General features: G+C 37.7%; 1 protein-coding gene across 5 annotated transcripts in view; it reads right to left on the reverse strand.

Moving 5' to 3' along the window:
• Positions 1-24,939, reverse strand: part of mdga1 (MAM domain containing glycosylphosphatidylinositol anchor 1) — a 204,458-nt gene that overhangs the window by 28,198 nt on the left and 151,321 nt on the right. For all 5 annotated transcript variants that reach the window (XM_082538193.1, XM_082538192.1, XM_082538194.1 and 2 more), the window contains 5 exons: positions 20,135-20,315; positions 19,966-19,989; positions 15,882-16,034; positions 13,536-13,691; positions 7,861-7,991 (listed from right to left, as the gene is read on the reverse strand). In XM_082538193.1, the coding sequence (XP_082394319.1) occupies positions 7,861-7,991; positions 13,536-13,691; positions 15,882-16,034; positions 19,966-19,989; positions 20,135-20,315 (645 nt within the window). The remainder of the gene's footprint in view (positions 1-7,860; positions 7,992-13,535; positions 13,692-15,881; positions 16,035-19,965; positions 19,990-20,134; positions 20,316-24,939) is intronic.

Genomic DNA, 24,939 nt, shown 5'->3' on the forward strand with positions numbered 1-24,939 from the left:
CTCAGTGAGGAGTAATTGGGAACCCTTCCATTTCTTAATAAAGTTGAAATATTTTAGGGTCATACATAAAAAAGGACACAAATACAAATATAATATGAAAAAATATATATGCAACAACAAATCTGAAAGACAGTAATGGCATAATGCACAAAGTCTCTAAGACATGTGCTGAACCAGACAAGCAGTACATGCATATGAACAAAAAGTGTACACCTTAAAGAGAGAGACACCAGCCATGTACAAGGCAACCCTCAGTTGCCAAGGAGACGACCCCTATCGTTCATGCATCCTTCTTTATTCATCCATCCTGCCTCATCTACCTTTGCAAAGTCACGTATAAATGGGGTGGATGAATAATTAAGCTGCATTAGGGGCTTTATTGATGAAATAAAGACATCCCCACCTGACTCACTCCATCTTGTCATACCCTTTTTGTAAAGTACCTTTTACTTGGTTTGCAAACACTTACACACAGTTTCCTTTTTGTCTTTTTCTTGGCTGTATAATTGCTGTTGATAACCAGCAGATGTTAGTACCTTATGCCTAAGTCACACAGACCCAAGGACCTGTCAGTGATCCCCTGGGAACCACTGGTCGCAAGGAAAAAGGTGTATTCCCTGACTAGTTGCAAGTGTTTGCAAAATGTCCCATCCATGGTATGAAACATATACTATTGCCTTCAGAGTGAGATCTCAACTTAAATGAACCTCAGTGAGCTGCGCAGTTTCAATGGTAGAGCTTTCATATTGTTTTAATACGTGACCGTTTATATTACTTCTGAAAAAAGTATGATTTGTTCTGTTGTATGTGCATTATGTGCTAAGAGTGGATGCTTGTTTTCATGGGTAAAGAGATTACCTTACTGCAATTTAACAACTGTGTTGCACTTCAAAACATTGACGTCAACTACCATGCCAATACAGTATTACAGAAGAACCTTAAAACATACACTTTGCCCATGGGTTTAGTGTTCGCTTCCCCTTTAATAGTTAAAGAAACATTGGGTAGCAAAGGCATGGTTAATGATGAGCAAATGCAGCCCCTAGCTAAGACCTTCAGCCCACATTCATCATGAATTCAATTTCCCCAATGCACGTACAAAGAGTATCTGGAATCATTACAACACAACTAGCAGGCATCCCCTGCTCATAAATAAGCCTGTTAATTGACCTGTCATAGCTAATTGCTGCAGGGGATATGAGACTGGTGAGTGTGTGTTTAAGAAAAAGAGTTTATCTGTACGTCTGCATACTGTACTGTGCAACAACCACCCTTTGTATTTTCCTAGGCAAAGGGGAACTCGATAAGGTGATTTATTGACATGTAAAAACTAGAGATGGACCGATCCGATATTACGTATCGGTATCGGTCCGATACTGACCTAAATTACTGGATCGGATATCGGAGAAAAATAAAAAATGTAATCCGATCCATTAAATATCACGAAAGCACCTCACAAAACTTGCGACACGCCGTAACTCACCTCAGAACGTTAGCACGTTGGAGCAGTATGCATCACGTGATAGAGCGGCTGTGGCATGCAGGACCGGTCGGTGGTCTGGATAGCATTTGGAGCTTCGCTAGCAACCCGGCATTTCATCTCCGACAAAGTTATCCCGAGAGAAGTAAAGCAAGTGTGTAAGTCCATCTCTGAATGTTTGTAAAGCATTCCTGCGTTAAGCTTAACAAACGACTGCCTCTTCTTGCTGCTACTTCAATCATGAAACTGCTTAACGATCAGCTGATCGGCTTTTCTGTTGCGAGTCCGTGTCTCTAGTTTGTTTTTGGCCCACTTTGCACCAGAAAGAGGAAACCAGCGGCTGAACAACAGCAGCACGTTTAAGCTTGATAAGCTGTTGTTAGAATTTATTTAATATTACTTTCTACACCAGGATCTTTTTCTACGTAGCTGACGCTGGTAACTGTGCAGGGGCGGATCTAGCAAAGTTTAGCCAGGGGGGCCGATAGGGCATTAACAGGGAAAAGGGGGCACAAAGACATACTTTTCTTTCTTATTCTCATTTAAAATGTCTAGCTTTTAATAAATAATTATCTGACACCCAAAGTTTTAATTTGATGCAAAATGAATAGAAGTCAATTACTGTATATAGTGACTATTAAGTCTAATATATATATACTGTAAATACCCTAGTAAGCTATAGTACTTTTTCCTTTGGGAAGGTACCATCTGTGCAGTCTGCAATTTTGTTGAAGAAAGATGTTGAATCTATTTAATATTTCTTGAAAAATAATTGATTTCTGTGCATTTTTTTTCACACTGCATCAAATTAAGGTTGATTACGTCGATTAAGCATCATGAGGTGGAGCGTGAGGGGTGGTTCCCTATTTTTTATTTTTTTATGTTTGTTGTTGCTGGGAGTTGGAACCCTATTAGTTAGGTTGCTTAATATTTATGCTAAGTACTCTTTAAAATACCAGAATAGGGAGGATGGTGTAGGTTTAAGTTTATTAGATTGATCAGTATTGCTGAACTATGAAAATTTTTTTTTTGCATACAGGTATAACAGAATAGCTTTAGTGTAGTTGTTGTTTTAAACTTGAGTATGAACTTATACAAAATGCAGCAAGATATTTAAAAAACAGCTTTGTTGATTAAAAAACACTATATCGGATTCATATCGGTATCGGCAGATATCCAAATTTATGATATCGGTATCGGTATCGGACATAAAAAAGTGGTATCGTGCCATCTCTAGTAAAAACATACATGTAGATGCAGTATGCAAGGCAAAAACAATCCTAATGAGGCTGAAAGTCAGTATTTGGTATGACTACCTTGATTCTTTAATGGTGAGATGGAGGAGGCAAATCCATATTGTTCATTCGTGTTGTGCTTTTCTTTTAATCCAGGTTTGCTTTTACTGTATTTGGGACCATTGCTATACAGAGAAGCAAAGCCTTTTCAAGTCAGGTGCTTTCTACACTGAATCAAAATCTAATGGTAATTTTTCTGTGTTCATAATTAAATCATTTTTAACAAAACCACTGGCTTAAACACAGCCCAAACCATGACTGAACCTCCACCATGTTTTACATTGGCTGCAGACACTCACTGACTTGTTTTGTGTATATAATCAAGTGATACCTGTCAAGTAATTGAGTGCAGATCTTTTAACTGTTCCCATAATTAGATCTACTGTAACGGGCTAACGAGAATACTTTCACTTTACGTGATCATGTGATCCTGTTGTTTGGAAAAGGTTATCTGCTGGCCTGAGGTTAATTATCACTTTAAAAAACAGACTCAAAACAGTTTTATTCTCACAGACTTGCATTTAACTGTGTGTATGTGATTATGTGTGTGTGTTTTAACTTATATTTTACTTCTTTACAAAGCTTTTTAAAGCTTTTATCTTCTGTGTCAAGCACATTGAGTTTATGTGTAAGGAAATATGCTACATATATGCTGTACCCCTCTTGACCTCTTCACATATATTTAGTGATGATTTGAAACAACAATTTCAAATTTGAATTCATGATTCCACAAGACCTGCTGCCACTGATCTTCTGTCCAGTTCTTGAGTAATATGGCATACCTCAACTTTACTTCTATGTTTCTCTTTCTTATCAGTGGCTTCTTGATAGTAGGCCATCCACTGAGACCATTTCTGATGAAGTTTCAGTGAACAGTAGATGTCTCAGTTGAAAGGCAAGATGCACTCTCAGGTCCTGTGTTAGTTGTTTCATGGGTTTTCCTATTTCTTAAAGACTGCTATAGATAGTATTTTAGGCTTGCAACGTTTTCTTTCCTCCTCAGTTTATTCGGTTTCCTTTTTTTTCTCCTTAACAGACTACTGGTAACAAAGTGTCTAAAGGTTACAATCTAAGATTAATTATTTGCTAAGTTCTCTGTCATATGTAGACACAACACTGGGGGATCCCTCAAGCTATAGGTGCCTTTTTATGTTTGAATAATTCATAGGTCATTGTTAAGTGGAAAGAGGAACTGCTCAAGACCACTTGAAAAAGACCACAAATTAAAGAAAGTCTAGTTCCTTAAAAACAAAATATAAAGAAAGGAGGGTTGCTCAAGACTTTTGCATAGTACAGATGCCTGAATCTACACTGTATGCTTGTGATTTTATTTGTGCATAGATGTATGTAGAATGTAGACAGATATATGGAAAAAGAATGTGTGATGGGGTATTGGCAGCCTGATAGCTGAAGACTGTCCTTTTTAAATTTAAAGCCATTAGTCATCAGCCCTGAGTGAAGATATCTTAAAAACAGACCAGGACAAGAATCAAGCCAGTTACTCCACTTGCCCCAACACTCCACGAGAGAGAAAGACAAGTGGAGAGAATGGGGACTAAACAGACAGAGACAGCAAAACACACATAGCAAAACTTAATTGTCATCATTTTTGCCCTCCCTTTTTCTCACCCTCCGCTGGATTTTAAACATTCTAAAATAGACACATATACACAAACTCACAAACAAACCCATGGAGTAAGAAAAACTGGAAAAATGAGTGAGAAAGGAAACATCATGTCCAGTTAGAAAGAAGGACTGAGTCATCTAGTTTGTTCTGCCACATGCCAACAGGGAAGAACTAACTGCAAGCGCAGCTGCCAAAGAGCCGAAGGGACTTCAAGGATGTGTCAACAGACAGTGCTCAAACACGGGCGCTTCTTCTGTTATGTCTTCCAGGCTATTTTCTTCCACTATTGACTGAATGTGCACAGTTACTGTAACCCAAACTTTAAACTTCCGGTGAACTTAAACAAGAAAAGATGACTGTACAGCTGAAAGCATGAAAAATTGCACCCCTTGAACTGAACTGAGAAATAGTTCGGATAATTTTCTAATCCAGTCGAACAGACTTTTAAATGGAGTTTCATTTGAGGGTAACAGTTCTTGTATAAGCAACAATCAGAGATCGGAAATCACCAGCTAGTGTAGAAGGCCTGAGGTAGTTCTCTTGCAATTGTCTTTGTACAGTAAATTGAATTGTCACCGTCCAATCAAGTGCGTGTTCCTTTACTGAAGTACTAGGTTTCCTACTGTACAATCACAAGTTAGTATGCCAGTTCTTGTCAAACTAGTGTTTTCATGAAGAGTTTTTTGCAAATGCAAGAACATTGAGTTGGTGCTCTCTCTTTGTATCAGCTGCATTACTTTCTCTTCATGGGAGAAGTTGAAAATAAACTACCTACACTGTAACTAAGAAGCACTGTTTTGTCTGTGACACACAATTCACAATCCACCAGGCTTTTAACAGGAGGATCTTGCAACTTTAATCAAGTGCAAGTGCAAGTCCAGATGTGTGACTAATGAAAAGGAATAAAAAGTGCCCTTGACCCCCACAGGTACAAAATCTGGTGTCTTAGTTATGCCCTTTGGATTCACTCATACCTTTAGAGGTAGAAGCCACTGTTAATCAATCCAAAGTTATTTCGAGTCATCACTTTTATCATGTGATCAGACTGGTCTCTTCCAGGCAGACAATTGTCGTATTCATAGTGCAAAAATTGTGTGAATCACATGCCGGGGCCTTCGCAGTCAGATCTGAACTACAGTATGGGAGGTTTTGTACAAACGAAAATAGCAATGAAAAAGTAATGAATATCTTTTTGAAAAATGACATTTTATTCCTCATGTGGACCTCATTGTTGGATTAATTCCAAGTTATACTGAAGCTGTTATCCTTAAAAAAAAAAAATAAATAAATAAAAAAAAAAACCCAACAGATTTGGTCTTGTATTTCTGTCCATTTGTGTACCTCTAAAACTAAGGAAGCAATATAGGAATTAAACCAACCCAGAGGCTAAAGAAATACGCTTGCAAGCAGTCCTCAACATAAATATGCCATCCATGCAGAAGGTACTATATTAGGTTGAATGCTCATTGTGATCCTGTTGTTTGGAAAAGGTTATCTGCTGGCCTGAGGTTAATTATCACTTTAAAAAACAGACTCAAAACAGTTTTATTCTCACAGACTTGCATTTAACTGTGTGTATGTGATTATGTGTGTGTGTTTTAACAATCACATTTTTGGTTCTGGTTCATTTACTGGCTTGTATATTTGGGACCAACACATTTGCTAGCACCAAAACAGAGCCAGTCCAGTCTATACTAAAGACCTGTTTGAAATGCCAGGATGTTTTTCTTTTGTTTTGTTTCTGGAAACAAATAAATTAAGCGTCAGTATTTATAGAAATTTATTGTATTTGATCACCACTAGCTACAGATGTTTATGTCTGTTTACTTTCATTTAGAGGTCAAAGCTGTATGCATAGCTGCACATTTATGTCATTTGGACCTTTCAAATCTGTGTGAAATCTTGCTGCCAGCCGTGAGATTAGCACATTCTTGATGAAGTGAATGATTTTCTGGTTACTACGTGAATAGGCTTGCTGCTGACATTCAGCAGAAAATGAGCCCGATGTGTAATCAAAGGTCCCCATTTATCAATAATGCCCTCAGTGCTAAAATGTCAAAATCCTGTATCCACATTTATTTAAGAAATGAAAAATGCACACAAGTCATACAAAAAGCTTGGGGTTAATTTATATGTATCATATTTTTCATTGCCTTCATTAGTACTACTTTTGACACAAATTTGTATAACTTGATATATAATAATGTCACATTATATTGATTCCATTGGGTGTACTCTCACATTGCAGAGCATGTCCACCTGCAGTGTCGAAGCCACTGAGGGGAGGACTGACTGGATATATGACCGCTAAAAGGGGTATGAATTCTTTCCCAACACACTGCACCAACCCACTCCTAAAAGCTTAAATACTGTATTTGTTTTTATGCTAGCTGAAAGTCTCTTCCAAAACAGAAGAGAAATGAGATTATTGGATATTAGTTAACTCAAACATCAATAAATATAAAGCGATAGTGATTTTGGGAAGTAGATCTCTGGGCGGTTTAAATGTCAGTCTTTAAAATATGTTGTGAAAAATTCAAGCAGTGTTTCAAGACCAACCCTTTTTGGGAATTTCCTCATTTCCATTAATTCATGGTATACAATCCCAGTGCTGGCTTTGCGCAGTGGAGAACTTTTCTCTTGGGAAAGACACAGTAGAGAGAAAATGGCTGAGGCAGAGGGACATCCCACAGATGAAAGAGATGACAAAAAATAGATTTTTTTGTGTGTTTTGTCAAAATACAGTTAGGTCTATGATTTGTTGGACAAAGACACATCTTCTGTAGTTTTGCCTTAGTACGCCACCACAGTGGATTTTAAACTAGCCAATCAATATGTGATTGAAGTGCAGACTTTCAACTTTAGTTTTAAGGGTTTTTCAAAAGATTTCGCATTAACTGTTTAGGAATTACAGCCATCTTTATACACAGTGCCCCGTGTTCAAAGGGTTAGAATTAATTGGAAAATTGACTGACACACAGTTTTGTGCACTAGGTGAGACCTGTTTTCTTGTTATTTCATGGCAAATGAAGCAAACATAATATCTGAACTGGATTCAAAGAGTTGAATTTCTACGTCGGAGCTTTTTGACAGAATTTTAAGTATGAGAGATGTCTGTGCAAGTGAGAGAGGCCATCATTTGTCTGAAAAACCAAACAAAAAAGCGAAACAGCAACAAAAAAAACCAATCAGAGAGATAATAAATAACTTTGGGAGTGGCCAAATCAAAAATCTGGTACACTATATTAATAAAACAACGAAATACTAAGGTCTACAATCAAGAGACATCTTTGCAAATAGAAATATAGACTGGAAAAGCCACTCACGATATTAAGCATACCACATTATCGACATGTATGGCTCCTACTGGTCACTAGGTCACTAGTGTTTATTATTGATGTGACTGCTGATTCTGTAATCACCAATCCTACGAAGCAAAGAAATCAGAAAGGCCTTACCTGAAAGGGTCCACTGGGGGTAACATCAAAGAATGCTTTCTTCCAGTCTGGGCCTTGATGACCAGATTTTGTCCACATTGCTCGGTCCACAGAGGCTATGCTTCTCACTCGCAGATAAACATTGAGAGTACCTGTGAAAAAAAATCCCATGCGCAGCCACACATCCCGACAAACACAGCCACAAACATGTACAGGAATTTAGAAACACTCAGTGTCATTGTCACTCTTGCTGGTTTTATAGTTATGGTCATTACCAAACACAGATATATTCCACTGGAAAAAATTATAATAATAATAATACTAGAGCAAAGATCAGTTTGTCTTGGAAGAATGGCCAAATATTACTCCTGAAATTTGTGAAACACACTATCATCCTGTTGAGATTTGAGTCTGTCCCCCAAAATAAAACTGACTATAATAAATATTTAAACAAGATTCCGATTTCAATAGCTAAAGGTGCCGTGACTTTTGTTGCATTTTATTACCATTGTGAGGACTGTATATTTAATATAGCAAGTCTAAAACTCTACCCTTTTGTTTTACTTGCCATGGAGAAATAATCCAAATAGTGTCCATCTCTTTTTTCCCCTCTCTCTGTCTCTTTCGGGTCTCTAAAAGTAGGTGTGAGAGAATCATTCATCTTCTTAATGATCCCCAGCCAGCTCCTAATTGGAACATTAACCAACCACGAGTCTCTTAAACAAATTTGCAAGCAGGAGGCATGCTATGCTATACTATATTTGTGTGTGTGTGTGTGTATACGTACTTATAGACTTATGCTTACACAATGGAATCAATCATTGTTTTGTGAAACTATAAGCCTATATTCTTTAAATCCTGGAAAAATCACCAGGCTGGCAGCACTAAGCATCATACTTTGTCACAGGAGATTTGTGATACTAGGGGAAGGATCCAACTGAGCAGTTAAGCAACATGTTTCAACTGTCTGTGGGCACCGAGGGAAGCAGTGTTATCGGACTGTCAATCCAGTCTTCACCTTAACCCTACATATTTTAGCACTGTGAAAATGTCAAATAAAACAAATGACGCTGTTTAATTAAACACTTCTGGCACATTTACACAGATTTAAAGATTTGTTTGGCAAGTGGCAGATGGCTGTTTTGATTCCAGTTGATAACAGGAAGGGCATCTCATTTAAAAAAAAAAAATCCAGACATGTGGAGGTGCTGTAGTGATCGTTGTGACAAGGGAGGAGGGGAAAGTAGCTTTAGTGGAAGCCAAATTGATAACAGCTACAGCCAGTAGCTAGTCAATATATATTGAGAACCACCAATACCTCCAGCAAACCACTAACCAAACATGACTCCAATCAAAGAACATCTTGTTCTTATTGAGTTTTTAGATTCTGTGTGAATTACATAAAATAATATGCCATATTTAGTTGCTTTTGAAAGCCATGATTCTTTTGCTGCCTTTGAATCAGTAAAGCTGTTTTCCCATGGTTGTGATCATTATAAGGAAAGTCTAGTCTCCGCTAGAGATGAGCAGTAACGCGTTACCAATTACTATTTTCAAGTAACGAGTAAAGTAAGGGATTACTATTGCAAAAAAGTAATGAAATTACTGTTACTTTCCCCATACTTTGCCTTACTGCATTACTAAACCGTGATTTTGTTTGTGAGACGTGCGTAGTAGATCAACAATGGATAATATAGAGTGTGAGAGAGAGTACGACCATGCAGCATTTAAAGCTTGGAAGTCCTGACATTACTTTAGTCCGTGAAAAGTGGCAAAAACATTAGCGCCCACTGTACACTGTGCACGGGAAGGAAACTTCGTTCTACAGTGAAAAATTAAAATTAAAATCTGAGCAAGCACCTAACAAGCTGCCACAGGAATGTGAAATTCACAGAGAAACCCCTGGATCTCCCTACTGACATGACCACTGCAGCACTGGGCAAATCTCCACCCACTCCTGCTAAACAGGTGAAAATAGACTTAAGAGTGACAGGGCTTTGTGCTGCTGAATCTTTGATTTTATTTATGTTTTGATGTGTTTTACTTGCATCTATTTGAAAGAGTGAGTGTAAACACAAAAAAAGTATTTTATTTTATATGCTGATATATGCACAAAAAAGGTTTAAATGTTAAACTAATTTCTTCGAGTCAAAGACTGTTGCATAATTAAATTTTTGCTTGATGCAATTTGCATAAAGTTAAAAGATTAAAACCAATAAAAAAATTTTTAAAAAGAGACTTTTTCATTTGATTCAATTGTATATGATGGATTATGCAGAAAAAAATGGGATTAGGCTGAAAGGTCTGTTGCTTTATTACATATTCAGGTTGTGTATCATGTTTTTAAAAAGTGACTCAGTAATAAGTAAGTAATTACTTTTAAAAATAACCAATCAGTAAAGTAATGGCATTACTTTCTTGGAGAAATAATCAGTAATTAGTAACTAAATACTATTTTCAAGTAACTTGACCAACACAGTTCTCCACAGTGAAAATGCAAACGTAAAACAGATTTTACCTTTTTTATGTAACTGTGGGAAAAAGAATAAGATCACATATACCAAAATGTCTAAAATCATTTTTTTAACACTGAGTATATTTTGCATGGTTTTGTAAAGTCTGGATCTCAGTAAAAATAATGATCTGATAGCGTTGGAACAGCTATATTACTACATTAAAAACATTACAGGTTACTTGCTCTTCTATGAGGTGAAATCTAACAGATAGGTTTTTCAGTGTTCTACAAGGTTTTCCAACTGGAACTTAAATTTCATTTTCAAGAAGTGAACAAACATTAAATGTTAGAAAATATTTACCTCCCAAAGTTCAAAAAAGCAGCATTTCTGCAAGCAAGACCTAATCTTGATGTATAGTATTACCTTTTAACCCAATCTCTTAATGTAACACTACATTAACACTACTCATAGTTCCTTTCTTCTCTCTTTCTCCTCTTACCACCATCACCACCTACACACACACACAGCCAAACGAGTGTTTGCGGACTCTGATAAGCAGTCTATTGATTGGACTGAGGTAAGACAGTATATGCTGGTGAGAGTGTCAGGCAAGCAGAGGAGAAGGCACAGCTCTATCAAGGCTACTTGTCTGTGGAATCATGATTGGGGAAGACAGAGCAGAGATACACAGACCCACACACAGACGGGCATGCACTGCGATACTTGAAATCAAATGAGTTGCTTTTGTTTTGATATCTGAAAGGCCTACATTGGGTTCTCATCTCCCCCCATCCCTCATCTCATCCTAAATAAGGCTCATGGCCTGTCTGGTATGCTTCTGCTGCTGGTTTGCTTTGAAAGCAATGCTGAAGAGTCCAGAGTAAACTGAAGCTTGTAGCCTCTGTCACCAAAGGGCAATACTATTCAGTGTTTTTAGTAAATGCCTGAATCCTTTTTTAAATCTTTGCCATGCAGAGGCTGGTTCTGATGCTTTCCTGAAGATAGGGACCTAAACCTATCAAGTGAGAGACAGACATAAAAAGCATCTAGAAAACCTGTGTATAATTAAAAAGAAAGTTGTGTGTGCAAAATACTATGCTAACATTTATATCGCCAAAGTGATTTAAAGTGTAATAAAACTTTTTCAAACAGCATACAGGAACTAATTGTCTTCAATCACTCTGGAGTGAAAATAATCCAGTAATTCCAAGTAAGCTTGCCAATGGCATTGCAAACCTGAGCCATAAAAAATACTACCCAATGCCAAACAGAACTAATTAAATGTTGTTTATTGTTGCTGCCAGCAAGCCCACAGATAAACATATTAAGGTGAAAAGAAAAACACATCACCTGGGGAGGTCTTTATTTGTGCTGCCCTATTGCAAACCTGCAATCCAAAGTGAGGAAAGGGCATTATTCTTTCTGCCCTCATTTTATTTTGCAAAATCTTTGAAAGGTGCCTTTACCTCTTTTAAACTCTCAAACTCTTAGGATTGCAAACAAGCAAACTATATGTGGGCTAGAAAAGAGCAGCATTTCAACATCTTGTCTGAAAATTGTGTGGCGTCAAAGTGCCCAAATGCTTTCAATATATACAACCTTTTAACACTTTTAGCACACTATGTATCAAGTACATTAAAACTGGCTAGCACTACAGCATGCTCTCACTATTTCTGGACATCAACAGGCTCTCTAAGGCTCTCTATTTTCTGTGCTTAATTTTTCTCAGTATTTTTCTTACCATTCACTTTGGTCTCAGTCTCATCATTAACCATCTCCCTTTTTCAAAAGGTTGGCCAGCCCTCATCCTCCCCTCACTTGTCTTGTCTCATCTCTCACTGACCCCCTGTCTTATCCTCATCTAGTCTCTTTCCATCATTAAGAGGCACACTGTGTCTCCCTAGCAAAACTGTTAGCTCTGCCAAGGTAAGGCAATTAAAGCAACAACAAATTGGACAGACTGGGATGAACAGCACTGGAAATCGAGAGAGGGCTTGCAGCGGTGGTAACACAATGTGCTAATCATATGCAAACATAGTGCAACTGATGTTTCACTGTCTCATTACAAAACATCGAAAATACCTTTGACCAAACTACCCAATAAGAAATGAAGTGCTCCAGTATCTCTTATAAATCTGCCACCTATAAACAGCCATTACATATTATAGTAACAGTCAGGCCACCTCTATTTTAAGCAGAGACATTTTGAGTAGTAGCCATTTTTTGGCTCATTCTTTCTGATCTATTAAGGTTTCTCTCTTTACTGCAAAAGCCTGAATAACCTGACGGAAACATTTCTACTCTATTGTTAGCATGCCATTGAAATATTTGTGCGTGCAAAGCTATTTCTCTGTGGTAGATGTGCCCAAATCTTTGTCTTAATAAACTGCCTCTCATTTCTGAACTTGAATATGCTTAACTATTACATTATCACACTTGGTTACACACACACACACACACAATACACTGTGCCCTTTTAAACCAAACACATCCTAAGGAGACAGGGAGGTCAGCAGGTAACAAATGCTAGATTAAAGCATGTATGCTTGGGCTATGGACACATAAATCAATATTGTGTGTGTGTGTTTGTGGATAAATGTAGGTGTGCCTCTATGTATTTGCTAGGTTTGCCATTTTCCCCCTTTTTTAAAAGAACACATTCGCACGTGCGTGCATGTGTGTGTCTTTGTGTGTGCACAAAAGTGTAAGAGTGTGCATGCAGGTGTGTAGGGCTCCTAGATGTATGCATTCTAGCTGTGTGACAGAGCATATTATGATGAACAACTCGCCCAAGTGACTGATTGTGTCTCGCCACTGCCATAAATCACACACCCACTGCCCCCTTCAACCACCTCTAAACACACAAAACACACACACACACACACAAACTGAGACCCAAGAAGCCACATACAAACAGAACTTTTGTAGCATCCTACATCCCACCCTCGTCCCGGTCTTTCCATTCCACCTCTCACCCACATATACACACGCACTCACGTACACACTCTCTCACACAGACCTACAATTTTCTGTCTGACACGCTCTGCAAGCAAGGTTCAAGCATAGGGTTCAGCTTTTGACAGAGGCAAGAGCGATATGAGAACCCCGATAGCAGAGAGCACCAGTACACTGTTCCCTGTATACCCATGTGCGCCATTGTGCTCTCATATGAGAGGAGATAATAATGTTTGTGTATGTGTATATGTTTGTGCGAGCATTATTCTTCTTTCTGCGACTTACCAATGTGTTTGCCCTTCATGTGATAGTAGAAGGAGACGCAGTATGGGACTCTTCCTTTGGGGCCCTTGCTTGAGGTAATATTAAAAAGTGGTGATAGAAGAAGAGCCTTGTCACCCTGAGTACGTGGGCGTGATGCTTCAATATACATGTAGTAGCCTAGAGTCAACAAAAAAGATAAAGAGTAGAAATATTAATAATAATAATAAAAGGCTAATAAAACCCTCTAATGTAAATTATAGACTGTAGGTATTGGGATAACAACACATTTTTGGGAGGTTTGTGGTAACATAATGGGTCATAAGCTACTGCCAAGTTTCTGCTTTATTTTCTATGTGATAAAAATATCTTAACACATTTAATCACATGTTCCACAAGTAAATTAGACAAACTGAGGAAAAACAATCTAATTTTTTTCTTGGTCTTCCAAGTTGTTTGACATTTCATACACCTCCTCAAGTCCTAATGTTAACTTCAAACTCTAAATCAGCTTTGAGAGTTGAACATTTTAATGCATGAAATGATGTCAGAATAAAATATCTTCCACAGCAGTCCTTTATACAGGGAGTGCAGAATTATTAGGCAAATGAGTATTTTGTCCACATCATCCTCTTCATGCATGTTGTCTTACTCCAAGCTGTATAGGCTTGAAAGCCTACTACCAATTAAGCATATTAGGTGATGTGCATCTCTGTAATGAGAAGGGGTGTGGTCTAATGACATCAACACGCTATATCAGGTGTGCATAATTATTAGGCAACGTCCTTTCCTTTGGCAAAATGGGTCAAAAGAAGGACTTGACAGGCTCAGAAAAGTCAAAAATAGTGAGATATCTTGCAGAGGGATGCAGCAGTCTCAAAATTGCAAAGCTTCTGAAGCGTGATCATTGAACAATCAAGCGTTTCATTCAAATTAGTCAACAGGGTCGCAAGAAGCGTGTGGAAAAACCAAGGCGCAAAATAACTGCCCATGAACTGAGAAAAGTCAAGCGTGCAGCTGCCAAGATGCCACTTGCCACCAGTTTGGCCATATTTCAGAGCTGCAACATCACTGGAGTGCCCAAAAGCACAAGGTGTGCAATACTCAGAGACATGACCAAGGTAAGAAAGGCTGAAAGACGACCACCACTGAACAAGACACACAAGCTGAAACGTCAAGACTGGGCCAAGAAATATCTCAAGACTGATTTTTCTAAGGTTTTATGGACTGATGAAATGAGAGTGAGTCTTGATGGGCCAGATGGATGGGCCCATGGCTGGATTGGTAAAGGCAGAGAGCTCCAGTCCGACTCAGACGCCAGCAAGGTGGAGGTGGAGTACCAGTTTGGGCTGGTATCATCAAAGATGAGCTTGTGGGGCCTTTTCGGGTTGAGGATGGAGTCAAGCTCAACTCCCAGTCCTACTGCCAGTTTCTGGAAGACACCTTCTTCAAGCAGTGGTACAGGAAGAAGTCTGCATCCTTCAAGAAAAACATGATTTTCATGCAGGACAATGCTCCATCACAAGTACTCCACAGCGTGGCTGGCAAGAAAGGGTATAAAAGAAGAAAAACTAATGACATGGCCTCCTTGTTCACCTGATCTGAACCCCATTGAGAACCTGTGGTCCATCATCAAATGTGAGATTTACAAGGAGGGAAAACAGTACACCTCTCTGAACAGTGTCTGGGAGGCTGTGGTTGCTGCTGCACGCAATGTTGATGGTGAACAGATCAAAACACTGACAGAATCCATGGATGGCAGGCTTTTGAGTGTCCTTGCAAAGAAAGGTGGCTATATTGGTCGCTGATTTGTTTTTGAATGTCAGAAATGTATATTTGTGAATGTGGAGATGTTATATTGGTTTCACTGGTAAAAATAAATAATTGAAATGGGTATATATTTGTTTTTTGTTAAGTTGCCTAATAATTATGCACAGTAATAGTCACCTGCACACACAGATATCCCCCTAAAATAGCTAAAACTAAAAACAACCTACAAACTACTTCCAAAAACATTCAGCTTTGATATTAATGAGTTTTTTGGGTTCATTGAGAACATGGTTGTTGTTCAATAATAAAATTATTCCTCAAAAATACAACTTGCCTAATAATTCTGCACTCCCTGTATGTTAATGTAGAACTACTCACTCTAAAGTTGAGACCTGACACTAATGTATTATCCCATATTTTATTTATAATTGCCGTGAAACACAACAGTGCGTGTACAACAACAACAACAGCAAAAAAGCACATTGTCTGAAGATGAATGATCTTGACTGTACATACACATTTGTTTTGTTTCTGTGCCTTTGAATTTACACTTCCACATTACATTTGTATTTCAGTTTAGATGAGTCATAGTTTTCTCACCCTCCTTTGTTCCACTGCGGTCAGTGTCTGGCCCAGTGTTCGCAGACCGCTTGGGATTCTGCGTCAGGTGATTTTGTCTCGTCCAGTCAAAGATATCACTCCGGTCTTGAGAGAAGCCACATATGCGCTCATCTTCAAAGCCACACACATGGTCTGAGGTGTGTGTGTTGTTACAAAAAAAAGAAGATAGAAAAACACATTAAATCACTGACATGTCAAGTGGGTGACATTACAAACTGTAGATGACATACAAGGCTGTTTCTTTTTTTTTTTTTCACCCACCTTCCCCAGGAAACAAATGGCAACATCTATAAAGGTCTATAATGACCTCTGCAATGTGCACTTCAAACCAGACAGCTAGGCAATTACTGACAAAGTGATAGGCACCACGTAGGAGGCACTGGTATACATATTATGTATAACTGAAAGTATGACTCTTACATTCTCAGACTAAAACTGTGTAAAACGATTAAAAAAAGGAAATTAAAAATACCTGGAATAATGAATTGCACTAAAGTAGGCATTAGATTCAAGTCTTCTCCTTTGTATTGACTGTGCAATTCAGTGAAAAAATGCTCACCTGATATTGTATAACACTCATCATGAAAATAAAAGCAGTATTAAATATTTAGTCATCCAGACATATGGCAATTACAAATGTTGTAAAATTTGTGGCTGTTCATCTAATTCTGTAGTTTTAAATAGCAGTGAGAGTCAAATACAATGTGCCAGTTTGGAAACTTAAAGGCTAAAGACAGGTTCTAGCAAAGTTCGTTGAATATGCAAAGTTCATATTGTTAGTGTACTAACGACTGCTTTGATTTATGTTTAAAATCAAACCAACAAAACAAGAAAACACTGGCATGTAGGGAATATACCATAATACTGACTCATTTTCAAAATAAAACTGCAGACGGGTGGTACAAGTGTATATGCCTCTGCTCTTATACACTCTGTTGGGAGTGCTATGGTTCACCACACATTCATGGTACAGTTTGACATGCCTCAAACTGACCTTGTAAAGTGCAAGAAAGATTGAGACCAAGATTTTATTAAATCTATCTTGAACTGTGTGATATGAAAAAAACAAATGTTGTTGGACCAAAACACATTGTTGGAGCTTCACCTCAGCACACCTACACAGTTAATGTTAAATCAATCAACCAATATGTGATTGAAGTGCAGACATTCAGCTTTAATTCAAGTGGTTTTACAAAAAAAAAACAAAAAAAACAAAAACTAACAGGATTGTTTTTAATGCTTGGACGAAAATCCTTTCCTTTTCTCCCACAAGATGCTCTGCTAGGCCTTTACTGTAGCCACCTTCAGTTGCTTCTTGATTGTCGGTCATTCTGAATTCAATTTTGTATTTAATAATGAAGAAGTATGCTCTATTGGGTCCATCACGTGACTGCCCAATTTCTTTGCCTCGAGAAAGTAGTTTTCACATTATGCTTTGGGTCATTATCCATTTGCACTGAAGCATTATCGGGTCAGTTCTGCAGCATTTCGCTGAATCTGAGCAGAGAATATAGCCCTGCACACTTAAGAATTCATTCTGCTCCTTTTGTCAGCAGTCACATCATCAATAAAGACTAGTGTCCTGGTTCCACTGGCAGCCATACATGCCCTAACCTATGTCCGCTGCCTCCAACATGTTTGATGGATACTGTGGTATGCTTCTGATCATGAGTCGTTTTTCTCCTTTTCCATACTTTTCTCTTCACCATCCTTCTGGTACAAATTTGTAATTAGTCCAAAGAATTTTTTTTCCCCGGCAGGCTCTTTTATGTGTTTTCCTTGTTGTAAACCATCTTATTTCCACTCCTGAAAATGTCTCTGATTTATAAACCTTGACAATAATATGTGTAACTCTTGAAAGTGTTCTTGAGTTGGTTGAATGTTTTTTAAGTTATTTTTTAACCATATAAATTCTGTCATCACACTTTGGAACTGTCTTCTGTGGTCTTTCAGGCTTTTTGCTTTTGCTGAGCTGGTACCACAATCTGGTACAATCTTGAAAAGAACGTACCAGATTGTGATATTGGCTACTCCAATAAAGTTAATTTTTACCATGCCTCTAATAGATTTATTTTGCTTTATGTTTTGTTTTGTTTTTTTAGCCAAATGATTCCATCCCTCACATGTGCTCTCTTTGGGTCTTATAATTAAAATGACTGTAAAAAGCTCTAAAATACAAATTAAATATTTGATTAAAGTCAAATATGATGTGTCCTTTATTAAAAACGACCATAACACTACGTGTCAGTCAACTGTTGAATTAAAGCTGCTACAGAGTTATGCAATTTCATTTTGACTGTTTTGTTTTTATTTCAGTTTTGATTCAGTAGATTCATTTAGTTTTAGTCATTTTAATTATTACTGAATGGAGCCTGCATATGTCAGAGGCAAAGATTTTGAAAAATCAGCACAGCTATTGTAATAAAAAGCAGCACTTTTTGAAAGCAGTTGATTCGCAGTCTTTTTGACATCCAAAATCTCAGTAAACGCACCCATCACAGCCTCATGTGGTAAGTTGTAATATCATTTTTACCAAACTAGCAGATTCTAAAACTGAGGCTATTTCCTCTGTATTTTCATTTTATTTTTGGTAGTTTTTTCACAAAATCATTTCCGCCAGCTTTAATTTTCTTAATAAGTTTTTATTTTATTTAACTAAAATGTTTTTTGCACATTTAGTTTTAGTTATTAGTTTAGTTTTAGTTAACTATAACAACCTTGGTCGGCACTTTATTCGAATATTGATTATTTGATTAAAAATCCACTGTGTAACGGCAAAACTGCAATTTCTTTGTTCGACATATTTTGGACCTGACAGTAGAAGTACGAGTCTACCTTTCTTGTTTTTGAGTGCTCCTACTGGCTGTTGACACCTTGTGAATATAATCTATAAACACAATTAGGTAAAAGCTTTAATGAGATGCAGTTTCCCTGAACATTTAATCTTCTCTGAGCTATGTGATTCTTTTAATGTTTTCCCATTAATATGCTTTGAGAGACACTTTGATACTGTCACATAGATCATTAAGGACAAAAAAGATATTTTGAAGAACACCCCGAGTTTTGTCGTCGTTGATGTTAATGTCTCTTGTTAAGCAAGATAAAGAGCCTTCTTTCCGTGGTGTAGTCACCTTCATTAGCCCATCTGGAGAGCAATTATCAGAGACTCACTAAACAAATGAAAATTGAGCCAAGAGAGTATAACAACAGCCATCTAAAACCGTCCAAGCTGACAGCATCAGTGAAAGCTTCCCGGACACACACAGTCCGCTGCAGATGCATATGGCTTGTGCTCCCCAAGAGGACGGCGTGTGTGCGCCTCTCTGTTTCAGGGAGCTAATCTATTACTATTCACACCCTGCTCTAGTACATGCGCTCCTTTCAATTTACACTGTTGTTCTCGCAGTCTGTTCCAATCTGCTGTTGTTTTAATTGCCTCACCCTGATGGAGCCAACTGACACTCCTGCCAGAAAAATGCTGTGTGTCTCTTAATGAAGAAAATAGACAAGATGCAATTGACTGAGAAAAAGAGAGAGGGATGGTAAGAGAGAGGCAGGACCAGGATAGACGCTGGTGGAAAACTGTGACAGACAGAGGGGGCTAACAGAGAGAGAAAGGAACTAAAAATCTATGATGAGATGGAACATAGTTTTAATGTAGCCTGATCAAGTTTAAAACATACAGAATGGCCCACATTTTGTATTTGAAAATTTTCAAGCCTAGCCAATCATATCATCATAACCGACCTGATATCCTTCTCCCATTGTCACCATTTCAAGACATTTAAAATTCTATAGAGCTTGTTTCACCCATCATTTTTTGTTACCCCATTATTTTCATCGCAACAATATGATTAAGGGTCATGAGTCACGGGGTCGCGTGTTGGGAACCTTTGCCTTGGCAGACTGGTGCTGACACTGCTTGGAGCAAACATGCTTATTTAAACCTTCATCAGAATTCAACATGCCTTCATCTCTTTACCACTCTGTCATAAATCAGGTTGAAAAAGAAAGTTAAAGGTGATCAAATGTACAAGAGCAAAGGATGGCAGTTGAGTCTCACCTGAAGGTCTTGGGTAAGTGTAGGCTGTAAAAAGAATTATGATAATATTGATTAGCACTCAAACATGAACAACCCATCAATTGATCTATGCTCTGTGTAAGTATATGGTTGGATTAAAAAAATATCTAATGACTGCAGACAAAGATCGAGGATTTTAAGAGAGACTCACGTTCTGAATACTGGATGATTCGACTGACATAGTCCCCAGTGCTGTAGGTGGTAATAGGGGCCAGCCGGACCTCGTAGGACAGAGGGATTTTCAGGTCTGATACTGCGTAGGACATCAGAACACCCTTTTCTGGTGTCTTACCCTTGAGGTCTATTTGTTTTGACAGCAGGTTTTGCTTGTTCTGCATTCATACATAGGTACACAAACACATACACACAAATAGAAAAGATGAAGGCTTGTTAATGTGCAAATGTACTTGGTCAAAAGTGTAAAAAAACCTGTACATACAATGATTTGACTGAGTAGGAGAAAGGGTAAAGGAGTCACATAAGGACGTGTCAGTGGTGTCAGGCATATTTCCCATTCCCCTTTCTTTCTTTTCATTTTGGGTTCGTTCATCTTTGGTCATACCCCAGCTCTATCACTTTACTTGGATGTCCTAAAATTTCGTCATTCAGAAGTCACTGGGAAAAAGCCACAACTCATTTGACAACTCCAGCTCATCTCGCATCTGGAGGATTTTCATGCAATCCTAATCCTTACTAGTATAATAGTCATAATACCCCAGCACTTTCATTTAAATACACAAACAACATCAGACACAGGGTTGAAGTTTTTTTGGAGCAAAAAATTAAAAAAAAATTAAAACATGGCAGCTCATTTTTTAACAACTCATTATCAAATCACATTAGTGTATGTTTTTATGTGAAATTACATATAGGGATAAACTTACCTTTCTGGGGTATATTCCCAACCAACATAGCTTAGGTATGTTTTCAGTCTACTTTATTTTCAAAATAAAGTATACAAGCTGCCTTCCTAAAATTGATTCTCTCTAAGAGCTTTAAAGGCCAGAAGAGGCTACATTAGTTTCGGTATATCAGTGGTCTCCCACATCAATTTTGATGTTTAAAAATACCTGTTGGTTAGTTTTAGTGCTCTGAGCAAGTTATGTGATTTCCACTTCTGTTTCCACAATAGGGACTCAATAAGTTTGTTTAATAGCAGCACTTTTCAATCATGCATGCTTTTAAATATAAATACAATCTTTAAACCCCCCCCCCAACTTCCAATAACTTATTTAGCTGTGTATCATGAAATATTAAAATGGTTAAGATATTGAGCTCAACCAATTGGCGTCTTCTCATTCTTTTAAAGTTAAGTCTTTTTTTCCCATTAAATAGAGCTATTGCTGTGTTATTCCACCCACGGAGAGAAGGATCCATTAGCTGTGTATCTGCCTCTGATCCCAGCTACTTAAAGACCTGACAGTGAGCTCAATCTAATGCATTAGGTCAGCCACTCCACCATAACAGCTTAGTACACCCACAGCATGCCATTATCAGGTAACACATGCAGCACAGAAGTGTGTGTATACTGCGGGTATTGTGTGTTTAAGTGTGCACATGGTTTTGTGTTTATGATAAATGTCTCCTGTACAGTTTTCTCAGATAGTCAGCAGCTGAAGTTTTGTGAACATCATATAATTACAGACACATTTTTTTTGATATTCAGCATGAATTTGGATTTAGGATCTCCTAGATATGACATTTCATACTTCTTGAGTGACACTGCGATAAAAATATATATATAGATTTATATAAAGGTATATCTATTAAAAATGCCCTTATAGGCTCAATTGCTGTTCTAATTTAACATTAAATCACTGGTGGATTTAGTTACTTTTGCTATAATTGCTATAGTACTCTATGCTCTGACATCCTCCCTCAAGTTAAGGTGTGCAGTTTTCATTGGATGTCTACATACTGACACAAATTCCAACTCTGCTAGACTGAGCTGACTCCTGCCTGGCCTGCCAAAAACTTTGTACAACTCCAATTACTGTGCGAGACCCCAACGGCAGCCACAGCCCAAGTGTGTGCTCAGCAACATGCTTGGTATCAAGTCCATGCATCCTCACCAGACATTGTGCCATGATGGCAAACTTCTTTTCTCAGTGCCACTTTTGGTGTTTCCATTTCAGTTCTTCCAAAATGAAGTTTGCCCTTTTTGCCAGACATTGGCGATCCCTTTTGTAGCTCCACCAATAGAGACCATGAAAGCTAAATAACTGCTTACAGAAAAAAACAAACAAACAAAAAAAACCACTTCTTCCACTTAAATATTTTTAAGTATAAAATAGTATAAATTGTATCTAAAAACTGAACTGCTAAAAAACAAACAAACATCCAAACATCCAACATTCCTGTTGCAATGCAACTAACCAAAATACTTGAGACCATCAGTCCATGGCTGATATACAATGGACCTAATGATCCATTCACTAAAAACTCGAAGAAGGTAATTTTAAGTAAAAGCAATAATACAGCCTAATAAAGTTTTAGGCCAAAAATGGTTTACGGCTTCAATTTCTCCAAAAGCAACGAGTCTTGTCAAGTACTATAGGGCATGATATGAATATCATTTGTCCATTCTTTTGGTGCTGTTGTTGCTTATTATTTATTGTAATCAACTGCAACTCCAACTGCAGATGAGTGATTTCCTCAGATATTTGCTCCGTTGCTGGAGCATTTACACTATCATATGATGCAGAAGACTATGAATTGCACCCTTTTAGCACCAACTTACGCTCATATTGAGCCATAAAAAACATTTACACTCTGCTCACACATCGGATATGCATATTTATATGGAATACAGCAGGAAAGAAAAGTTATGCACATTTAAAATGTATAGAGTGTGTGTTAGCAAGAAGAGATGAGTGAATATCTGCCTGAGTTTTGGAAATATATTATCCTTTATTAATGAGTGGGCAGTGTGTATGTGTGTGTACACGTACATGCAGTGCGCTGGAGATTAATGATACTGAAAAACTATGAGGGGACTTTAACACACATGCACATACACTCTTTGGAACTAGGACCACTGGATCAATGAGGTGCTGAAGTGTGACTTAGAGAAGCCAGCTGCTCCTACCACAGGTTGAAGTCTGTTTCACCCTGCCTCTGTCTTTCTCTGCTTTCCTGAGCAGGACATATTGTCAGTGTCTCTATGCTTATTTGTGTGAGTCTATGTGACAGGCAAGGGGAAAGGGGTAAGAGTGCAACAAAATAGTACAAAGGGAACAACAGAATGAGACAGGAGTGGGACTGACATATTGCCTGCTGTACAGACACTTTCAGCCAAACAGCATTTTCATCTGTATTGCCATCGGACTTTTAATAAAGACACAACAAGACAAATATTGTGTAAAAGAGGGCAAGAGCAGGAGAACTTGTGCTATGAAATAGGACCATGGAGGCAGAGTGATCTGTAAATGACAGAAATGTGGACTGACAGCATACGGCGAGGCAGCCTTGTGCTAAGGTTAATTTTTCTATTATCGTCTGTTAATGGTTCTCTTTTATGACTGATCCAGCAATTTACTGATACTTGATGCATTTCTTTGCACTCTGTCTATTGAAAAGTTATGCTTACAAAGGCCTATTTGGTCTATCTGTGTGCAAACATACGTGTGTATCTGCCTTGTTGGGCTAGTTATGTACATAAATTATTCCTATATTTGATTTAATGTACAACTCTAATTCATCATGAATATTTTTCATCTCTCATATATATGGTAATGTGGACTGTGTGCTTGCACAGAGACACTTTGTGTGACTGTGTGTGGCTAAATCTTAGAGTGCAAGAACCTGAATAGTTATTATGTGAAGGCAGGTCAGCTACTAGCTGAACAACTTCAGTGATATAACACACACAACTTGGGTTTAGACTGGTCAATATAGAAAAGAGGTGAAGAATATTCAGACAGGAAAGGGATTTTTTGAATAAAAATGGATAAAAACAAACAAACAAAGAAATGGAAAGAATACAAATATAAATTATATTTCATTTCTGGCAATAGCTGAATTTGAGTAAGTCACTTTGTCACCAGAATCACACACTGAATTCGTGATTTTTACACTTTCTTTGGTTTCTTTTAGGCTTTAGCTTCATTTTTGTGTGTTGTTTGGTTTGATCTTGATGTTTTCTTAGGCTTAAGCAACATACACACTGAAAGCAATTCACAGCAATGAGCAAATCGCTTCCAGTGTATATGCAGGTTTAGGCACCAAAACCAGTCAATGTGGTTTAGGCAATAAAACGAGTTGGCTAGTGTGAGAGAGAGACTATTCGCTCTTTAAGTCTGATGTCATTAGCTGTTTCCAGGTCCTCTTCAGGTTCCAAAGTCAAACAAACACTGCAACATCACTGAGAGTTAAAAACTGTCTAAATTCTTTCATATTAAATAAAATGATGAGTGTGGCTGCTCTACCAGGTGTAACAATTAAGTTTAACATCCAGTCATCATGAGAAACAGGATTTATGAAGTTTAATGGACTTAGAAGTTAGAAGGGAGTTAGCTGACTAATTTCCATCTAAAGATGGCTAAAGAGGTTTCTTGGTTACCAGGTTGATATTTTCCTTACATTAGTTTTAAAATCATGCTGACTGTAAAAAAACAAAACAATGGGAGAATATGTGTAACGTTCCTGGTTTTGTATCTTCTTGAAAACGTGTATAACATGTTTTCTTAAAATGCAAACATGCTATACACTAACCAGCCTATTTTATTAAGAACATCTTTTCAAAAATATCTAATCAGCTAATGACATGTCAGCAACTCAGGTCACTGAGGAATGTAGATATGTTCAATATAACCTTAGAATCAGGGAGAAAGGCAATTGAAGTTATAGCAATAGGGACAGTAAGGCAACAGTAAATACAATAATGAATCTTTACAGCCAAGATATGCAGAAGAGCATCTGTGATTATACAACACAACCAATCTTTTTGGGTAATCT

The sequence above is a fragment of the Aulonocara stuartgranti genome (genome assembly GCF_965226115.1).
Source record: "Aulonocara stuartgranti genome assembly, chromosome: 1".
NCBI classification, from domain to species: Eukaryota; Metazoa; Chordata; class Actinopteri; order Cichliformes; family Cichlidae; genus Aulonocara; species Aulonocara stuartgranti.